The sequence below is a fragment of the Pseudoliparis swirei genome, chromosome 20 (genome assembly GCF_029220125.1).
Source record: "Pseudoliparis swirei isolate HS2019 ecotype Mariana Trench chromosome 20, NWPU_hadal_v1, whole genome shotgun sequence".
In the NCBI taxonomy this organism is placed as follows: domain Eukaryota; kingdom Metazoa; phylum Chordata; class Actinopteri; order Perciformes; family Liparidae; genus Pseudoliparis; species Pseudoliparis swirei.
Window position 1 is genome coordinate 21351229 of NC_079407.1, and position 17899 is coordinate 21369127.

Consider the following 17899-nt stretch of genomic DNA (forward strand, 5'->3'; position numbering starts at 1 on the left):
AGTTGTAACTTTTTGTGTCGGAGCAGAGAACAAAGTCACCTCCTCTCTCTGTGTGGTGTAATTTGTTTACATTACTGGTCCGGTTATATATATGTCTATGTATATATATCGATAATGTATATAAAGTTTCTTCTTTTACCTTGCTGTATCCTAAAGACAAATTATATACATTTTTATTTAAAAGAAAATTATTACATTTTTATTATTATTTATATATATATTACCAATTCATTTATATAAATATAAATATATATATATACAAATATGAATATATTAATTAATTAATAATATATATATAAATATTAATAGAATAATTAATTAATTATATATATATATATATATATATATTTCAATTCAATTCAGTTTATTTTGTATAGTCCAACACCACAAATTACAAATTTGCCTCAGAGGGCTTTACAATCTGTACACATACAACATCCCTAAGGTAAATAAAAAATGAATTAAAACACATTTTAATAGAAAATATATAATTTGTCATAAGGATACAGCAAGGTAAAAGAAAAAAGAATTTGTGGCAGCGGAGGGTGTTTAGGCTCGGCTGCAGAGTGGGTGGAGCGGGGGTGTGGTTCAGGGAACGGTGTCTGATTGTCATCAGCTGGACTGATTGGTAATCAGATTGGTAATCAGTCCAGCTGATGACGATCTGTGTTTGTGTATCTGAGAGTCTGTCTCCATAAAGGAGGTGGACAGATGGAAGACCAGGAGGGTGGAGAGCAGAGACACAGTCTGCGGGCTTAAAACAATAAACGTTATTATGGAATATCACTCTGGCTGCTCATTCTTTGGTGCTTAGAGGGGGAACCTACTGGTGAAGGCTAGAAACCTGTCACAGAATTAAAAACTTGATATTCATAATCAATAAGAATACATATGCAGGTTTACCCTTTTCCAGTCATCTGGTGACATCTGACGAATGAGATCCTGGGGAACCAGCTCCCGAAGCATCTTGGGAATTGTAGGAAAGTGGGATTTGTCATCCTCAAACTTGACGCGGTAGATGAGCGCTGCGAGTTGGAAAACCTCTTCCCGTGAACACTTATGGTAGCCACGCAAGTACTTCGGGAGCTCCTAATTATAAGAGCAGAATGAGGGGGAAGAAGTGTCGTCGTTATTTGAACAAAAGTGAACTCAAGTGTAGGAGAGAGTTGCTCCCTGGAACTTTACAAGGAAAAGTATTTTTACGTCCCCGACAACCGACCTGATAGTAATGGAAGATGGAGTCGGCGAAGGAGTCCTTCCCTGGAACCGTGTTGGTCCACAACTTCTTCATGAAGAACACCTGATAGGTCAGAGAGGGAACGATTCCTACAAGGTAGGATGGGAAGAGGGAGAAATAGAAGTGTGATCACCTTTACAACCCTGGAGTTATATTAGTTTTATACGTTTTTAATTGCAGCTTTGTCCATAAATGTCACGTCGTTTTAGAAACCCCTGCAGTTGGTGGTTGTAGACAACCAGAATAAACAATGGCAGGTTCTGACTGTAACAGTGTAAGCGTGTCTCAAAGTGACCGGACCGTGCTTCTGGCTCATGTCATTCCAGGAACGCCCCTCTACGACAGCAGGAGGAGGTCATGTCGGCGTGCGAGGCCACGCATGATTAATGGTGGTACTGACCATCCTTAGTGGGTCGGGATTTCTTGATCCAATCCGTCAAATGTCTGACAAAGTCAAAGAAGAAATCCCCCTCTGGCACACTGATCACCTGCACACACACATGTATGTTAATTATGGTAATAAACAGTTTTACATGTATCGAGCCTCATGAAGCTACAATGTTACATAAATACTTTCTGAGAAACACTGTTTGACCTCTGACCTTGTCTGAGATCTTAACGAAGAGGCTGAAGCCTTCCGGGGATTTGAGCAGCAGTCTGGTGGCGATGTTCTGGCAGAAATCCTTGGCTTTGGTGCTGGACTCCACCTCGAACGCCTGTAGGTTCAGAGGCACCGGCGGCATCTCAAGTGAGTCATTTTGTTTTTGACGAGTGTACATCTGTCCCAGTGTGAGTATGAGTGAGTCTGACCTCGTCTGTATCGTCGGGGAAGTAAACTTTGTGGAAGATCTGGGTTGTCTTGTGTTGGATCGCCTCCACTTCCACCAGATGAGGGGGGTACTTCCTGGATCCGTTACTGATCCCATGAGAACAACAAAGAGAAGAAAGAAAAAGAAACTTAGGGGCCAGGGATCGAACCGCCACTCTTCCAATTAGTGTGTGTGTGTGTGTGTCTGTGTGTGTGTGTGTGGTGTCTTTTAATGATTGTCAATCAACTCAATGAGTGAACCTGAAGTACATTCTCCTTCAACAACCATCAGCCATGGATGAAAGCGTGTGGTTCTACCGTAGAGCCTTGTGCAGCCTCTGCATGCAGTCTGCCGAGAGCGGGTGGTGCTTCTTGGACTGGAGGAAGCGCTGGATGTGCGGCAGCAGCGAGTTGCTGGGAGGAAACAGACCAGTACACAACCACAGCAGCTCCCAGCCTTTCTCCTCACTGTACCTGCAGCACAAAACAAGTTCTGTTCATTCCGCTGGTTCCGCTGAACACGGCAGACACGCCGATGACCCGAGGACTCACGAGACCCCGAATGCAGCGCCGGGCACATCTTCACAAGTCCAGACTTTAGTCACGCCGTGCTTCTAGTTTGAATAGGCTTCATCAAATAGGTTGACACCTGAATATCTTTCTGAAATAGTTGATCTAATATTTCACTATAAATACAAATATACTATTTTAATTGTAAAAAAAAAAAAAGATAATATCTTACAAATGAGTCAAAAGCTGCACAGTTTTAAACAACATTTATATATTTGAAATTAGACTAATTCATAATAAATGTGTTTCATTATAACACAAAAGTAGATTCATAAAAATCTGGTGCGACTTCATGTAAAAGTGGTATTGTAAGTGTGAACCTTTATTCTCGTCATTCATATGGAGGTGCAGTGATAAGACTGATTCACACACTTGACGTGGTTGTCAGTGAGCTGCTTGATGATCTGACAGTAGATCTCGTCTTTCAGAGGTTCCGCCTTCAGCGCTCCTTCAAAGATCTGGTCCGTCAGCTCGTTTACGGAGCGCGTCCGCTTGGACGGGTAGTCGCCCGTGTACTTCATCATAGGTGGGACAAACGTCAAGGAACCAAACTACAAGCTGCAACCAGAGAACGGCCATAGATGCGTGGGGCTTCAATTCAACCAACATTCATCAACCGTGGGAGTCCAGCAGAGAGAGAAAATCTGTGGAAATATATGCTTTCAGTGTGGAATTAAAACGGGGAAACATTTGGATTTTAATACTCTGTGCGTAACTAAAAGTATATGACATGCACAGGACTACAAAAATCAAGAATTTCTGTGGTCCTAAAAACATAGAAATGGGGCCAAATGTGCTGTCGGAGTCCGACACTGCAAGCTTCACCTGGACCAGGTTTTCCTCTTATTTAAAAAGAATTATAGATACAAAATAAATTGTGTTGTTCATTTATGCTTCTAGAATTTGGTTTCTTTATCATTGTCAGTTTCTTATGTTTCCAACCTGTTCCAACCAGTTTTTCTTTAAATGTAATTTTTTTTCTGTAAAAGAAAAATATATTAAAATAAAGTAAAATATAACACAGCATTAAAATAATGTTATCGTCTCTTGTACTAAAGCATCATTTAAAAAAATAGTTTTCCTTGCAATGAATAAATCATATGTCATCAAATATGCTCTGGTCTCTTTCACAGGCACAAGCTCATAGTTCAACTGAAAGTACATCTGGGAACCCGCTGGGTTGGGTTAGGGTCAGAGCAGTTAGGGTCTTCTATTAAAAGGATATCTATGAAGGACATGCAGGCGTCCTGAGCCAGCTCCTCGTGGTTGACGACCTTCTTCAGCAGCGGCTGCTTCAGCGGCTCTCTGGTGCAGCTCCACATCTTGTCCCTCCCACGGTTCTTAGTGACCATCACCCTGCTCAGGGTGTGTTTGGGAGGTGGCCTGGAAGAAGCAGCGGAGATGCTTACTGTGTGTGTGTGTGCATTTGTCTGTGTGTGTGTGTGTGTGTGTGTGTGTCTGTGTGTGTGTGTGTGTGTACCTGAAGTAGTCGTAGGAGAACTCCTCCAGTGTGTATGGTTTCATCCTGTCGTCGCTCTCCGGTAGGACGATCTGCGAAACACGAACCGACTCCTGTCGCTGGTCCGGTGTCATGGTAATCAGTACCTGATCGGTTGGATCCCAGGCAAGCAAAATATAAAATATATATATATATATATATTTTTACATAAAAAAATACCCCTCTTAATCTCTCTGATCTTTTCTCGATGCACAGAACTCTTTTAACCCTTCTGTTACCTTCACATTTACTAACATATTTTACCCTTGTGGTCAATTTGACCCCAGCAATTAAAACCTCCAGAAAATTATTAGAATTAATATTGTTTCCCAAGTTTAAGTGTGAGGTACTTTATGTTTGTTTGTTGACTACCTAAATAGCCCTTTAAATATATAAAAAAGTTGATATTTCTTATATGTTTGACACAGTGAAAAACAGCATGGGGTCAAATTGACGCCAAAGAACACCGACATTAAATATTTAATGGGGTCAAATTGACCCTAAAGGTAACAGGAGGGTTAAATATGTGAGTCACATTCTCTTCTGTTAATACAAGAAAATGCTTCTTCTGTATCAAAGTCCAATTCTATTGGTCAACTTCATTTCAAGTGACTATGACGAGTCATTTTAAAAAGTCTACTGTGTACTGGGCCATTTAAATAAGTAGTCAATACTCCCTGGTGTGAGAGAAAACAAGAGCGTCATAGGTTAATTCATGTTTGTACACACACGTTTGGTCCAGTTGTCATGGACATAAACATCAAATCTCTACATTGTTCATTTTAATTCTTTGGTGTGATACAGTTTCTTTGGATTCAGTTCGTTTCTTTTTTTTTTTACTGATATCAAACAAATATGTAACTTTATATAAATATGTAAATGTGTCCTTGGTTAAACTGTGGAACATTTTTCTCTGAAAATACTTTTGGATTAAAAACTAAAAACTGAAAGTCCAGCTTCCTGCAGAATGAGCTCTGCCAATAAAACCATAACAAGTAACTAGAGGGAGGAAGTCAGCGCTGTAGAGACGAGCTCATGTTATAAAGCTCTTCTTCTCTCACCATTATTTCTTGCTGCGGTCGGGTCACGGAGGGCAGGACGTAGACGCAGTCGGCTGGGAAATCTCCTCTCTGATTGGTTCGTTCGTTGACGCCGTGTGCCCAACCAGAGTTGAGCACCTGCTCGCCGGTGTCCTGGTCCAACAGGATCAGGTCTCCCTTTATGAAGCTCAGGAATGTGGAATCCTCCCCAGCTGTGGAAAAAGAAAAGACAGCTGGAGGAGAGAGGGCTAACTGGACTTTCTACAATTACTAACAGTCTTTTATTCACAGGATATTACTGTGAAGGGGTTTGATGGAAAGTTACAAAAATGACAAACATTATCTGAACTAAACTGTCCTATATATTCTTTTCATATAAGTGCGAATTTATTAGTTCATTGTCACAATTGAAGACATTTAAGGACATTTGTTGTTACTCAATTTGAAAGATTCTAAAATTAGTTGACACTATATTAATTAGATTTCATATATGTCACAGGTAAATTTTCAGTTAATACATACAGAGTAATACTCTGAATTTCCAACATGTTTCACATATACAGTATGTATATATATATGAAAATGTATGAATATATAGATATGAAAATGTACTCTGTGTTGAATTGATGTCACCACTCTTCCAGTCCATGTCTTGCCTATGAGGAAACATAAAACAACGTACTGGGGTTGGGGTTGTCCTGCAACGCAACCACAAACTTCGATCTCTTCCTCAGGCCTTCCAGGAAGGTCACCACCAGGTCGCGGATGTCCTCCGCGTTGTTGGAGGTGAAGGTGTACTCGTCTCCTTTGATGGTCGCCAAAGTGAAACTCTGACTCTGTAACTTTCCTCCACTGAAAGCAAAACAAGTTCCCCAAATTAAAACGACAAAATAAACTGATTGCCAGAAACGATACATTTAAGCATTTTCTGATCAGCCTTCCAAAACCGTTTCCTGATGTGATAAAACTGCAGTTAAGATTCGGTTAAAGGGAAAACGTTGCCACCTTTTATGTGGATGTCCAATCAGTGCTGATGGTAAATCTTTAGGCTCAAAGATGAAAAGAGATCAGGCTTTACTGTTAATGGGCCTCTGACTTCACGCTTAAAAGAAACACATGTTGACTCTGTAGGAAACGGACTTTGTGGCTCTGTAACAATGGCACCTCACGAGTTTGAGACACTTGAAAGAAAACAAATGGTTTTATTAGACATTTCCTGAAGTCACTCATTGTTGAAAGAGGAGAGAGAAAGCGGAGTATGTGCTCAGAGGACCAGCTTGGAGGAAAAATAAAATAATAATACATTTTGGAAAAGAAACACGCAACTAACAGAGCGATGGAAATGAAGCAGGAAGTGGATGAAGGAGGAATGAAAGAAAGGACAGGGATGACTTCAGCTCCCAGCATGCCTCACCTGCTGCTGGAAACTGCAGTGATTTCTGGGAAGGAGAGCTCCAGGAGGACCTGCTCCTGCTCGTCTACAAAATAAACCCCGGTCCAGTTGACGGCGACGATCAGGTCGTTTTTAGGCAGACTGGGACCTGAGAGGCAGAGAGGACAGGATGAGGGATTCACGGGACCAACAGGACAATATCTGACATTATAATCAGATATTATCGATCAGAGATATTCTCTATAAGTGTTGTACTCCTTCCTACTTTGGGTTCTAGCTTATCTTATCCCCATTTCCAGATTTCATCGACTGCAGAATCTTTCTCTTGCCTTGCCTTATATGGTATAAGAATACTTTTACTACTGTGCATATATCTACTTTATTCATGTTTACATAACAGTTTATTCATTTTGAAATGACAACACATGTATATATTATTCCTTTACACAATAGGTTAGCTTCTGCACTCTTTCATGTCCTAGATTCTCTTTGTATGCTCACATTTGTTATTAATATTTGTACAATGACCATCAGGCTGTGAAGTAATGTGTCCGGTTGGATCACTCAACTAAAACTAAACTAATCAACTGAAAGAGGTCATAGGTCGTTCTACCTGAGAACTTGATGGCTTCGTAGAAACGAGAGAAAAGCAGAGGCCACTTGTGTCGAGCGAAGTCCACCACTTCCTCCTTCACCTTCTGAGGGTCAAACCTCTTCTGGGTGTAGATGCCCTGAGCAGCGGGAGAGAGAGAGAGAGAGAGAGATGTTTTAATATGTTCACACCTGAAAAGAAAGAGACATAACTTTAAAGGGGTTTTGGTGGCAGATGGTGCGCAGTCAATGGTCTCCTTTTTTGGAATTACTGCTCTCCAATATGAATGCTTCAAATCAAGCAGAACCTCGACATGTAGACTTAAAGCCCATCAAGAACAAATTATTGAAATACTTTCAGAGTTTGGGGCGAGATTGATGAAGGATGGAGGTGGATTTAAAGCAACTAAAGGTTTAACTCAACCAGTTAGATCAATTGTTTGCATTATGCAGAAAAAAATAAGTTTCATGTGTACTTGAGAACGTTTATAGACCAAATATTTATACATCTAAAGGACATGCATTAATCTCCATGCATATGCATCAACCAAGTAACCAAAATACATATTCACAAATACCCATGAACACAAATGTGTTTCCTCTCTCATACTGCTAGCTGTTCTGTGTAGTTATGCAGGTATAACAATTACCATGTTCACCATCTTAGTTTAGCTAGTTTTAACATTTCACTTAAAAAAAAACAAATGTCAAGGTTGTGCTCGAGGGCATGACAAGGAGAACAAAGGATTCTTCCTCTGAGGACCATCAATGTCTGAACATTTCATGTCAATCCATTGAATAGTTTTTGGGTTATCCAAGTCTGAATCACAGAGGGGGACTGACAGAGCATCCCTTGAGACCGGCGGAAAAACCTGCAGATTGTCTTCTTGGTCAATTTGCTGGGAGGACGTTGACATACTTGACAAACAGTGACAAACACCTTTTTGTGCGCAGCCATGATGAAATGAGCCCATTTCTCCACCGTCCTGGAGCTGCTGATGTCTCTATCGGGGACGTAGGAGGGGATGAGGCTCAGCAGGCGCTCCAGAAGGATCTCCGAACCGTAGTCCACGTAATACTGCTGAGAAGCCAGTTCTGCCAGGTCGTCCTGGGGACAAGACAGACGGATATGTTAGATTTGAGGAGTTATTTGAGATGTTTTGTCCGTCTTACTTTTGATCAATATTAGTACCTAAAAACGACAACACACACATATATATATCTCTTGATTTATTTCCTCAGTAAACATTTAAAACAGTTTATGGTGTCAATCTCTAGTTTCAAGTCTTTTTCAATACAGCATGGTGTTCATTTCGTAAATGATGGTCCATATAGAGTCAAATAGGCACTAAAGCAGTGTATACTTCAGGGCGGGGCTACTGGGATTGACACGTTGCTGCTGCTTCCAGATAAGGCGTCCCTACATCACTCCACGGAATATAACTTCCAAAAGCCCACTTCTTCTACAGTCTATGCTCCAGCTTCATACTTGGCAGACATGAAAGTGATGTCAGTCTCAAACTAGTTAGGGTTACTACAAGAGAGCGAATGATCTTATAACGGCAAAATGTAAATTCTTTAAAGTAAATAACAAATAATTTACAAAAGACGCACCCTGTCGCAGCGGTACTCCCCGAACTTGACGCCCCTGATGGTCTGCTGGTAGATAAGGTTGGTGGCGACCTGGTCCTCGGTGGGGGAGTGCCAGGGCGTGAAGATCTCCTTCCTGAAGAACAGCCTCCAGGGGGCGTTCCTCTCCTGGGCTCCCTGCTCCTTGGCGTACTGCTCGCACTGCGACACGGCGTCCATCACGTGGTCGTTCCCACTGCCCAAAGACGAGACCTGCAGGAGAAGAATCCTTAATTTCTTACACTACACACAATGATTTGGATGATTATTATTATTTTTCTATTTGATTTAGTTTCACCAGTGCGAAATCTAATAATATTCTAAACCAGACAGTTTGCAATCTCTGCACTTCTAATCTATATTTATTCATTACTATTATTATCAAAGTATATAAGCATTTTGAATATAGTTGTAAAGGAACAGTTTCAGTTTTATGAATAATTTTCTTTCCCACAAAAAATAAAAAAACATCCATCTCCTGTTCCAATTATTTTAATGAAATAATCCAAACGCTATAGTATTGCCACTTTTAAAGATTCCGGATAGATTATTTTCATTATTTTTATGTCTTAATTGCTCTTATTTATCTGTATAATCTACTATTAAATCACTTTGTAATTAGCTACAATTAATAAAATAAGAACAATTAAAGACTGAAAAAGATACAAACACATTCTAACCTCCATACCATTAATCACATCTTAGACGAGACTGACTGCGTACTAACTTCATAGTAAGACACTTCCAGTTGGTCTTCAAAACGTTTTTTTTCTTTCTTCTATGTGCGTGTGTGTATGTGTTTATGTGTGTGTGTGTTTGTGTGTGTGTATGTGTGTGTGTGTGCGCGCTCACCTTGTCAAACAGTGCGATGTAGAGCGAGAACCCGAAGCGGTCCTGCAGGTTGATTTTGTCGGACAGGGCGTTGCAGAGCTCCTTGGCCGTGGTGGCGGAGTCCGTCAGCAGTGTTTTGGTGGTGCCGTCCATGAACGTCACCGGCAGCATGATGGGTTTCTTCGACTTGGTGGCCTGGATAGAGGTCTCAGAACTTTAGCCCAGTTGGTTTCTGTTGCTTTAAGATCCTTTCTGACATCCCCTCACACAATCACAACAACCCTTCCTCCCTCATCACTTCTTTTTCTTTGTCTCTCACAATATTGTGTTTATTTACTGTACATTGTATTAATATTAAATCAATAGTATTGTCTGATGCGTGTTTGATTTCTGACATATAATGAATAATTTCTTACCCTGCGATGTAATTTGTATTCTTGTACTTCATGCTTGTGTTTATTTTCCTACTCTCTTTTTAATGATTGCTTTTAATTGTATGTATGTCGTTTTATGATTTCTTTCTTTTTCTTCCCTCAATACTTTGAATGTTTTATGTTAAGAATATCCTAAATCTGCGAATTAAATATGATATATAAAGAATTTTCTGTACTTATGTGTTTGATCCCATTAATAAAAACCAGAAAGCCAAATTGTTGATCTCTTGTGCATAATATTTTGTATATGTGAGCCATTTCAAGCTATAAACTGGATACATCTTCAAAAGATAAACAGGATTAGAATGAGTTTACATTAAAGGGAGTTGATGTCCAAGATCATGCATTATAATTTTAAAAAGAAGCTGAGAATAAAATTGACACATTCCCATAATCATTGTTGCTGCTTTGTACCTGCAGCTCCAGCCAGGAGGGAGGCTGTGTCCTCGTCCCGTTGACAAACGTCCGTCTCAGTCTCTCCTCGCAGTACGGAGCGTAACCCGGCGGCCCGCTGTTGATGAAGTTCCTCAAGTACTGTTGGAAGTAATACAAAAAAATTAAATTTGAAAAACATTTGTTTTTACAATAACGGACGGATAATCAACCTACAGTGTATGATCTGGGTTGTCCGCAAATGTAAACGTAATATCTTTTATCACAGAAAAATTTAATTCCTCTTGCTGTGTCTGTAAATACAGAGGATCAATACAGGAAGCAAAGAACTGTGGATCGCTGTGAAATTGAAGACATCTTCCTTCCTGCATATTTCGATTGAATAGAAAATTAAAATCCTAAACCGGTCCTGACCTTGACAAACTTGTCTGAGGGAGCGAAGCAGCCGACACACAGAGAGATGAGGATCCAGCCGCGAGCGTGAGAACTCTTGGACGGGTTCTGACTCAGCTGCTTGCAGATCTGACAGTAGATCTCGTCCCTAACACACACGCACACGCACCAATGACAAAAGAAAGAAAGTTCAGAAATAGAAGATGGAAAGTGATTATAAATGAACGTTGGAATTTTCCTGACACATTTGGATACATAGAAATGTTGAAATTAAGTGTCTGTTCTTCTTTGCTTCTCCTATAATTTAAGAGATATTATCTTGTGGGTTTCATAAATGCACAAATTATATTCAAGCGACACGATATTCTTTCCTGGATTCATTAAATGTCACTTTAGGAAACCACATCCTCATGATGACGTGAATTAACGTGTGTGTGTGTGTGTCTGTGTGTGTGCTTGTGTGTGTGTGTGTGTGTGTGTGTGTGTGTGTACCTCAGCCCTGGTCTAAGGATCCCATTGCCGATGATGAAGTGAAGTTTCTCCAGGTTGGACGTTGGCCGGTCCTCCAGCATGCTGTTGCCGTGGAGACCGTGCTCACCATCGTTAAGGCGTTTGGTGACCTGAAACGCAGACGGTGACTTCTCTACTTCTGCAACATGCCGCCTAGAGATAAAGTTTTTTTAATAATCCCTTTCTGTCTCTCACCTCCTCAGTGATCTTGGATTTCTTCTTCAGGGTGAGGGATACCAGTTTGTGACGGACGCTGTTCTTCTTGTGGCCTTCAGCGTGAGGCGTCTGAGGGCAAAACAAGGCAGGAAACAGATCAGAGATGCTCCGGCTCGCATGATAACAAATAGGACTCTTGGTCTGGAGTCCAGGAGCTCAACGGAGGTATTAGTAAAGGATCAGGATGTTTCGCCATGTGAGCAAAACTGCTTTCATTTGACATCTAACATAAAGGCAGCAGACATGCTGAGAATATGACAAGCAACTGGACAAGAGGATTAGATTTAAATTAATTTATGGATCTGCCATTCCCGACTTTCTTGCAGGGTTCGTTCCATTTTGGAGGGATGTTTTTCCTATCTGTTTTATTATTTCAAGCTAAACTCATGGATGGCTTTAAAAAAGATCCATTAAAAAACTGGTGTCAAGAGAATATTTAAACATATTTGTTGTAGTTAATCAATAAAAGATATATATTTTCTTCAAAGGAAATGTACTTTAAAAAATATATCTCCAGGTTAGAAACTATCTTCACACTCTTAAAAGTTAAGGAAAAAGTTTTTGAAAATACAATGAACTTCCTAATGTAAAGTTAAAAGTTATTGAAAAGCATACATCACATTTTAACCCTTGTGTTGCCTTAGGGTCATTTTGACCCGAATCAATATTACACCCTCCCCCCGCCTTAGGATTAATTTGACCCCATTCAATGTTTAATATCGGTGTTCTTTCGGTAGTCAACAAACAAACATAAAGTGCCTCACACTTAAACTTGGAAAACAATATTAATTCTAATAATTTTCTGGAGGTTTTAATTGCTGGCGTCAAATTGAACCCAAAGGGTAAAATATGTTAGTAAATATAAAGGTAACAGGAGGGTGAAACATTGAATCGGGTCAAAATGACCCAAAGGCGGGGGGAGGGTGTAATATTGATTCGGGTCAAAATGACCCTAAGGCAACATAAGGGTTAAACATGGAAAAGATGAAACCATAATGTGGCTGATGAACTAACTGTATACATCCCCTCCCACTCACCTCCCCCTCCCCCTGCAGCACCTGCAGCTCTCTCTTGTACGTCTTCTTCCCCAGCGACTCGTAGATTTTGGTCATCACGGGGATCTTCTCGCTGCCGTCGCTGATGGCCGTGTGGTACTTGGGCTCTGGCAGATCTCCCATGAACCTCAGCACTGTGATCCACACCGCCAGAGCAGCCTGGGCCCGGGGACACGGACGATACATTTATATTCATCAAGTCTATCAGACGGAATCTTATCTCCTACTTCTGAAGCAAAATAAACTATTTGAACATGATGTATTTGAATGTTTTTGTTCATTGCAGAGCATGTTTAAAAAATATCTGCACAGCTGTATGAAACTGGTTAGTCTGCCATGGGGTCAGGGGTCAAAGGTAACTCACCAGCTGGTCTCCCTCGTCGTCGTGGAACAGCAGAGGCTGTTTCAGAGGCCGCCGGACATAGGTGTGCGTGGTGGTGCCCTGGAAGTAGGTGGCGGCGTACTTGGCAAACTTGTACTCCGATAGATCCTCCTCTCCGTCGTCCTCAGGAAGAGGAAGAGCCTCGTCCAGATCCTCCTCCTCCAGCTCTCGATGGGTCCGCTCCAGGTCCTGAGGAGAAGACGCGAGCTCCAGGTGAGACTGAAACTTTGGTGTTTGTTTTTCAAAAGAGACAATTCTCTGACCTCTCAGTCAAAATAGTGCATGCCATTGTTGTTATTCTATAATTAAGGTAAAAAATCTGCAATACAATATTTAAAATAGACAAATACAAACTCAATAAACCCCCAAAGTTCAAATCTTAGGAAAATGGGAAATTTATGAAAGTGCACAAGAAATATATGCATGGAGACATCACAATGAATTTCCATCCTTAAAAAATCTAAGTGGTCCCGACAGTTTTTGATTATTCAAATAACTATATTATTAAATAATTATTTAAATAACTATTTCATACAGTATCAATCAATTAATTTATTTTTTATTTTTTTATTCTACATATGTCTATAATTGTGCTGACAAAACAAGTTGCGCTTCGGGCTTCCAAGAGAGAAATCTTAATTTCCTCTTATGCAGATAAACAAAAACCTTTTGTCACCTCACCTCAAAGCCGGCAGGGGCCTGTCCCTCCTGGCCCGGGAACGAGGTCGTCGTCCCCAGGAAGCCGAACATTTTGTCCACCAAGTCGGAGTCGTTGACGGGCTCCAACCGGGCCTTCTCCATCTGCTCCACCATCTCCTTCTTCCTCCGGGCCTCCTCCTTCTCCTTTTTCTCCTGCTCGGCATCCTCTTTGGCCAGCTGGGCCAGACGTTCCTAGGAAAAAAATTATACGAATAATATCTTTAAACGAAACAGGCATCCGCCCTCTATTTGACACCCTGAGCCACTGGGTTCTCTCTCCTGGAGCGATCAACATCTCTTAAACATACCGATTAAGGCCACTATGAAGAAAGTCAAGATATCCTGAACTTGAATGATGCATTACAATCCATTTGAAGAAGATCCATAAACAGATTTTATTGAAAATGTCTTTAAATGTCAGAGGTCTTTGTTGAACTCCCACCTGGTGTTTACGCTCAGCCTCGGCCTTCGCTCGCTTTGCGGACATCTGATTCCTCAGCTTGGTCTCCTCAGCAAGACGCATCTTCTCCGCCTCCAGTCTCCTACGGTACTGAGGGAGAGGAAAGAGCCCAAGGTCAAAGAAAGAACACAGGCTCAACCCCACCGGCCGGCATTAACGTCTCAGTTAAAATTAGTTGGATCCAAGTCAACAGCACTGTTGAGGTGGTGCGGACAGCTGGAGTGAGAGATATAACATTCACTTAAGGGTTCAACTTAAGCAACTCTGAACAGAATAAAAAAATAAAAGCTAGCATTCAAAGTTCACCCCTCCTCATCAGCTCAACAGGTGTGGGAGGAGAGAGAGAGAGCAGCGGTGGTCGAGCGAGCTAGAGGGTGAATGAGGAGAGGCAGCTGTGCACAAACAAAGCGACAAATCAGAAGAACAAAAGGCGAGTTGATATTATGTTTCACAGAGGTTTCGTTTCCAAAGCACAAATAAATACACTCGCACAGAGAGAGAGCGGTGTACTGAGGCACGGAAAATATAGAGATGTTGTTCTATCTTTACTCAAGAGTGTGTTCTTTCAATCTGAGAGCACAACTCAATGATTTCACTTGAGAAATTGAAATTCTTTACCACAAAATCCTGTCTGCACTCAGATAAGCTTTGCTTGCACTCGGATTTCTGCTCAAGCTGCATCCATGACCCAAATCCACTGATGGAGCTATAGCGCAAGTTCAGACAGGAAGACCCCTCATGCCAGCCATCTATCCCTCATATATGTCTGCGACCCCATGGAGGTCTGGATCGTGGTCCATGCCGACTACGAACTATTCATACAATCTGTCATACTCATTGAATGTGTTTTAACTCTGTAATGATTCCTTCTGGTCACATGACATCTATTGCATCTGTCCATCTGGGGAGAGGGATCCTCCTCTGTTACTCTCCTGAAGGTTTCTTCCCTTTTTTCCCTGTGAAAGGGTATTTTGGGAGTTTTTCCTGATCCGATGTCAGGTCCTGGGACAGGGATATCGTATGTGTACTGATTGTAAAGCCCTCTGAGGCAAATTTTACATTTGTAATACTGGGCTGTACAAAATAAACTGGATTTAATTGAATTGAATTAACAATAAACATTATCCTTTCTTCATCTAACTGGTCTTTCCCTGATTGAACTGTGCCAGTGTGTGTGTGTGTTTACCTCCCCCTTCAGCCTCTTGTACAGCCGGCGAGCGATCATGCCTCTGGTGGAGGCCTGGATGGTGATGATGGCCCACAGTCGGTGTCTGAACGCCCGGCGCACCAAGAAGCCTCGACAGCGGCCCTGGAAGCCCGTGATTCGCTGGCGGGCGACGTTGTACGATGCACACAGCTTCCTGGAACGAACCAGAGCCTGGAGGCGAGAGAAGCCCGCTCGCATCTGAAGGGACACAGGAACGAAGAAGAAGAAGAAGAAGAAGAAGAAGAAGAAGAAGAAGAAAGATTTGCCTTTCAAGCTTTTTGAATAATAATAATAGATTACTGGAGCTGAGCTGCATCATGGATCACATCATGCTGGTATAATGTGTGTGGGTCCTCACAGCTCCATAGTTCTTCCGACACTGGTACCCTCTCCACAGCTTCTGGATCAACACAGCCGACTTTTTCATCTTCAGGAAGTTAGACCTGACAACGGGGAATGAAAAATCACGTATCACTTTTGTTTGAATCCTTAAATGACAAAATATTTTACGACCAAAACAACAACAACTGCATTCATCAACATCTGATGGATGGTTTTAGAGTGACACGCAGAACTGGTTTAAATTCCAGTTTCATCCAACAATTTCACGACACTGGAATCAGTTTTTTTAAGACCTACCTGTCTTTAAAACCTCGAACCACCTTCTGGATGAGGATGACCTTGTCTGTGATGGCCTTGTCTCTCTCGATCTCCAGCAGCATGTCATGGTGATCCTACACAGGCGCAGAGAGAAGTCGAATTCAACTCAAAATACAGTTTAACCCTTGTGTTGCCTTAGGGTCATTTTGACCCGAATCAATATTACACCCTCCCCCCGCCTTAGGATTAATTTGACCCCATTCAATGTTTAATGTCGGTGTTCTTTCGGTAGTCAACAAACAAACATAAAGTGCCTCACACTTAAACTTGGAAAACAATATTAATTCTAATAATTGTCTGGAGGTTTTAATTGCTGGCGTCAAATTGAACCCAAAGGGTAAAATATGTTAGTAAATATAAAGGTAACAGGAGGGTGAAACATTGAATCGGGTCAAAATGACCCAAAGGCGGGGGGAGGGTGTAATATTGATTCGGGTCAAATGACCCTAAGGCAACACAAGGGTTAAAGAGTCTCATGAATTCTGAATGTTGTTTTTATCCTGTTTGCAGAAACAAAAAGTTTGAAACTTTGGATATTTTAGCAATACAATTAAGCTATTCTAAAACGTAACACATTAGCTAACATCATTCCATAGAGGGATACAAAACAACTCACATTTTAAGAGCTGTGGGTAAAAACTGTTCTGCTGTGGTACAAATTTAGTCATAAACCAAAGTATTGCACAACTGAAAATGTTGACCAGCTGGTGGGAGGTCACCAGAGTCAAAAGACTGTAGGAACCATAAATGTCTGGACAAAACGTCATTTGATCCGACAGATTTTCCAGTTTAACAGAACATAAACTTTCTCTGTCTCCTCCTCCTGTGATCTGTCCATCCGTCCTGTCGGAGGAAGTGTGGGTATTGCCCTGCCTTCAACCCCACTGCATTTGCTACTTCCTGTTCTGCTTCCTGTCCAGCCGAGTCAGGCCTGACAGAGATTAGCCTTAAATCCGGAGGAGCCAAGACATGAATAATCAACTTCCAACACAGTGCAGGATACAGAAAAGTGTCCTTCCAATTCAGCCGGTTCATCAATGTGAACACTTTCTCCCTGCACATCATTCTCTTCAGGGAAAGACGGACAAACCACTTGTGGCTGCTGAATTGTAATTCTGGGAATCACAAAAGTGTTATTAAGGACACACCATTTCGCTTAAATGTAAATTCCACAAGAACAATAGTATACCCTGTGTTACCAGTTATACAAATTATAATCTATTGTTAGCTACACCACCGTTAGCCTCTGTATCGGTGCTGTCTCTTTACAGTCTAGTCTACATACTCTATGCAAGAACAACAGAAATATTACCTTGCAGAACACAGGAGTTGCTGGTCTTCCGCTGCCTTGATTGGTTAGTTAGTTTGTGTTATTGTGTGACTAAATCATCATAAGCTGATATTTTCATTTAGCCCCTGGGGAAAGAAGTGTCAGCGTGGCAACCGGCTAACGGATGTGCCTCACCAGTGACCTCTGGACAGCAGCTGTCCCCACTGGTCGGGAAACCAAAAAACACATGTGCAGTAATAATACTCATATGAAGTTTAAATACACACAGAAACATATACACACCCGATGGGAACTTAAACACACACACACACACACACACACACACACACACACACACTCCAGTAGGAAACCAAAACACAGTCACACTTTCCCATCAGAAGGCACGTGAACTGGAAACAAACACAGCAGAGCCTCACTACTGGGATGAACTGGTTCATTCCCAGTCAGCTGCTGCCGCTGAGCAAGTCCCTTCCCTTCGCATAACGTGTTGTACGCTTAGCAAAACAACTTAACTAGAATAGTACACTCATAAGAGTGCAGATCTCCGGCAGATGTGTCTGCAACGACAACTGCTGTGATGAGCACAACCAGCGCTGTGAAGC

At 41.5% G+C, this 17899-nt stretch overlaps 1 protein-coding gene across 6 annotated transcripts in view; it reads right to left on the reverse strand.

The window, feature by feature from the left end:
• Positions 1–17899, reverse strand: part of myo7aa (myosin VIIAa) — a 51315-nt gene that overhangs the window by 4115 nt on the left and 29301 nt on the right. For 4 of the 6 annotated variants that reach the window (XM_056440946.1, XM_056440949.1, XM_056440945.1 and 1 more), the window contains 27 exons: positions 15986–16080; positions 15705–15789; positions 15326–15544; positions 14122–14229; positions 13662–13871; positions 12963–13169; positions 12581–12757; positions 11523–11612; positions 11310–11437; positions 10839–10965; positions 10446–10565; positions 9619–9792; positions 8752–8979; positions 8078–8245; positions 7160–7277; positions 6568–6694; positions 5836–6005; positions 5175–5365; positions 4096–4220; positions 3841–3998; positions 2988–3141; positions 2364–2519; positions 2048–2153; positions 1840–1953; positions 1638–1725; positions 1220–1326; positions 904–1089 (listed from right to left, as the gene is read on the reverse strand). In XM_056440946.1, coding sequence (XP_056296921.1) covers positions 904–1089; positions 1220–1326; positions 1638–1725; positions 1840–1953; positions 2048–2153; positions 2364–2519; positions 2988–3141; positions 3841–3998; positions 4096–4220; positions 5175–5365; positions 5836–6005; positions 6568–6694; positions 7160–7277; positions 8078–8245; positions 8752–8979; positions 9619–9792; positions 10446–10565; positions 10839–10965; positions 11310–11437; positions 11523–11612; positions 12581–12757; positions 12963–13169; positions 13662–13871; positions 14122–14229; positions 15326–15544; positions 15705–15789; positions 15986–16080 — 3936 coding nt within the window. Of the gene's footprint in view, positions 1–903; positions 1090–1219; positions 1327–1636; positions 1726–1839; positions 1954–2047; positions 2154–2363; positions 2520–2985; positions 3142–3840; positions 3999–4095; positions 4221–5174; positions 5366–5835; positions 6006–6567; positions 6695–7159; positions 7278–8077; positions 8246–8751; positions 8980–9618; positions 9793–10445; positions 10566–10838; positions 10966–11309; positions 11438–11522; positions 11613–12580; positions 12758–12962; positions 13170–13661; positions 13872–14121; positions 14230–15325; positions 15545–15704; positions 15790–15985; positions 16081–17899 lie in introns of those variants that run through there. The other 2 variants (XM_056440948.1, XM_056440950.1) reach the window with 2 other exon arrangements.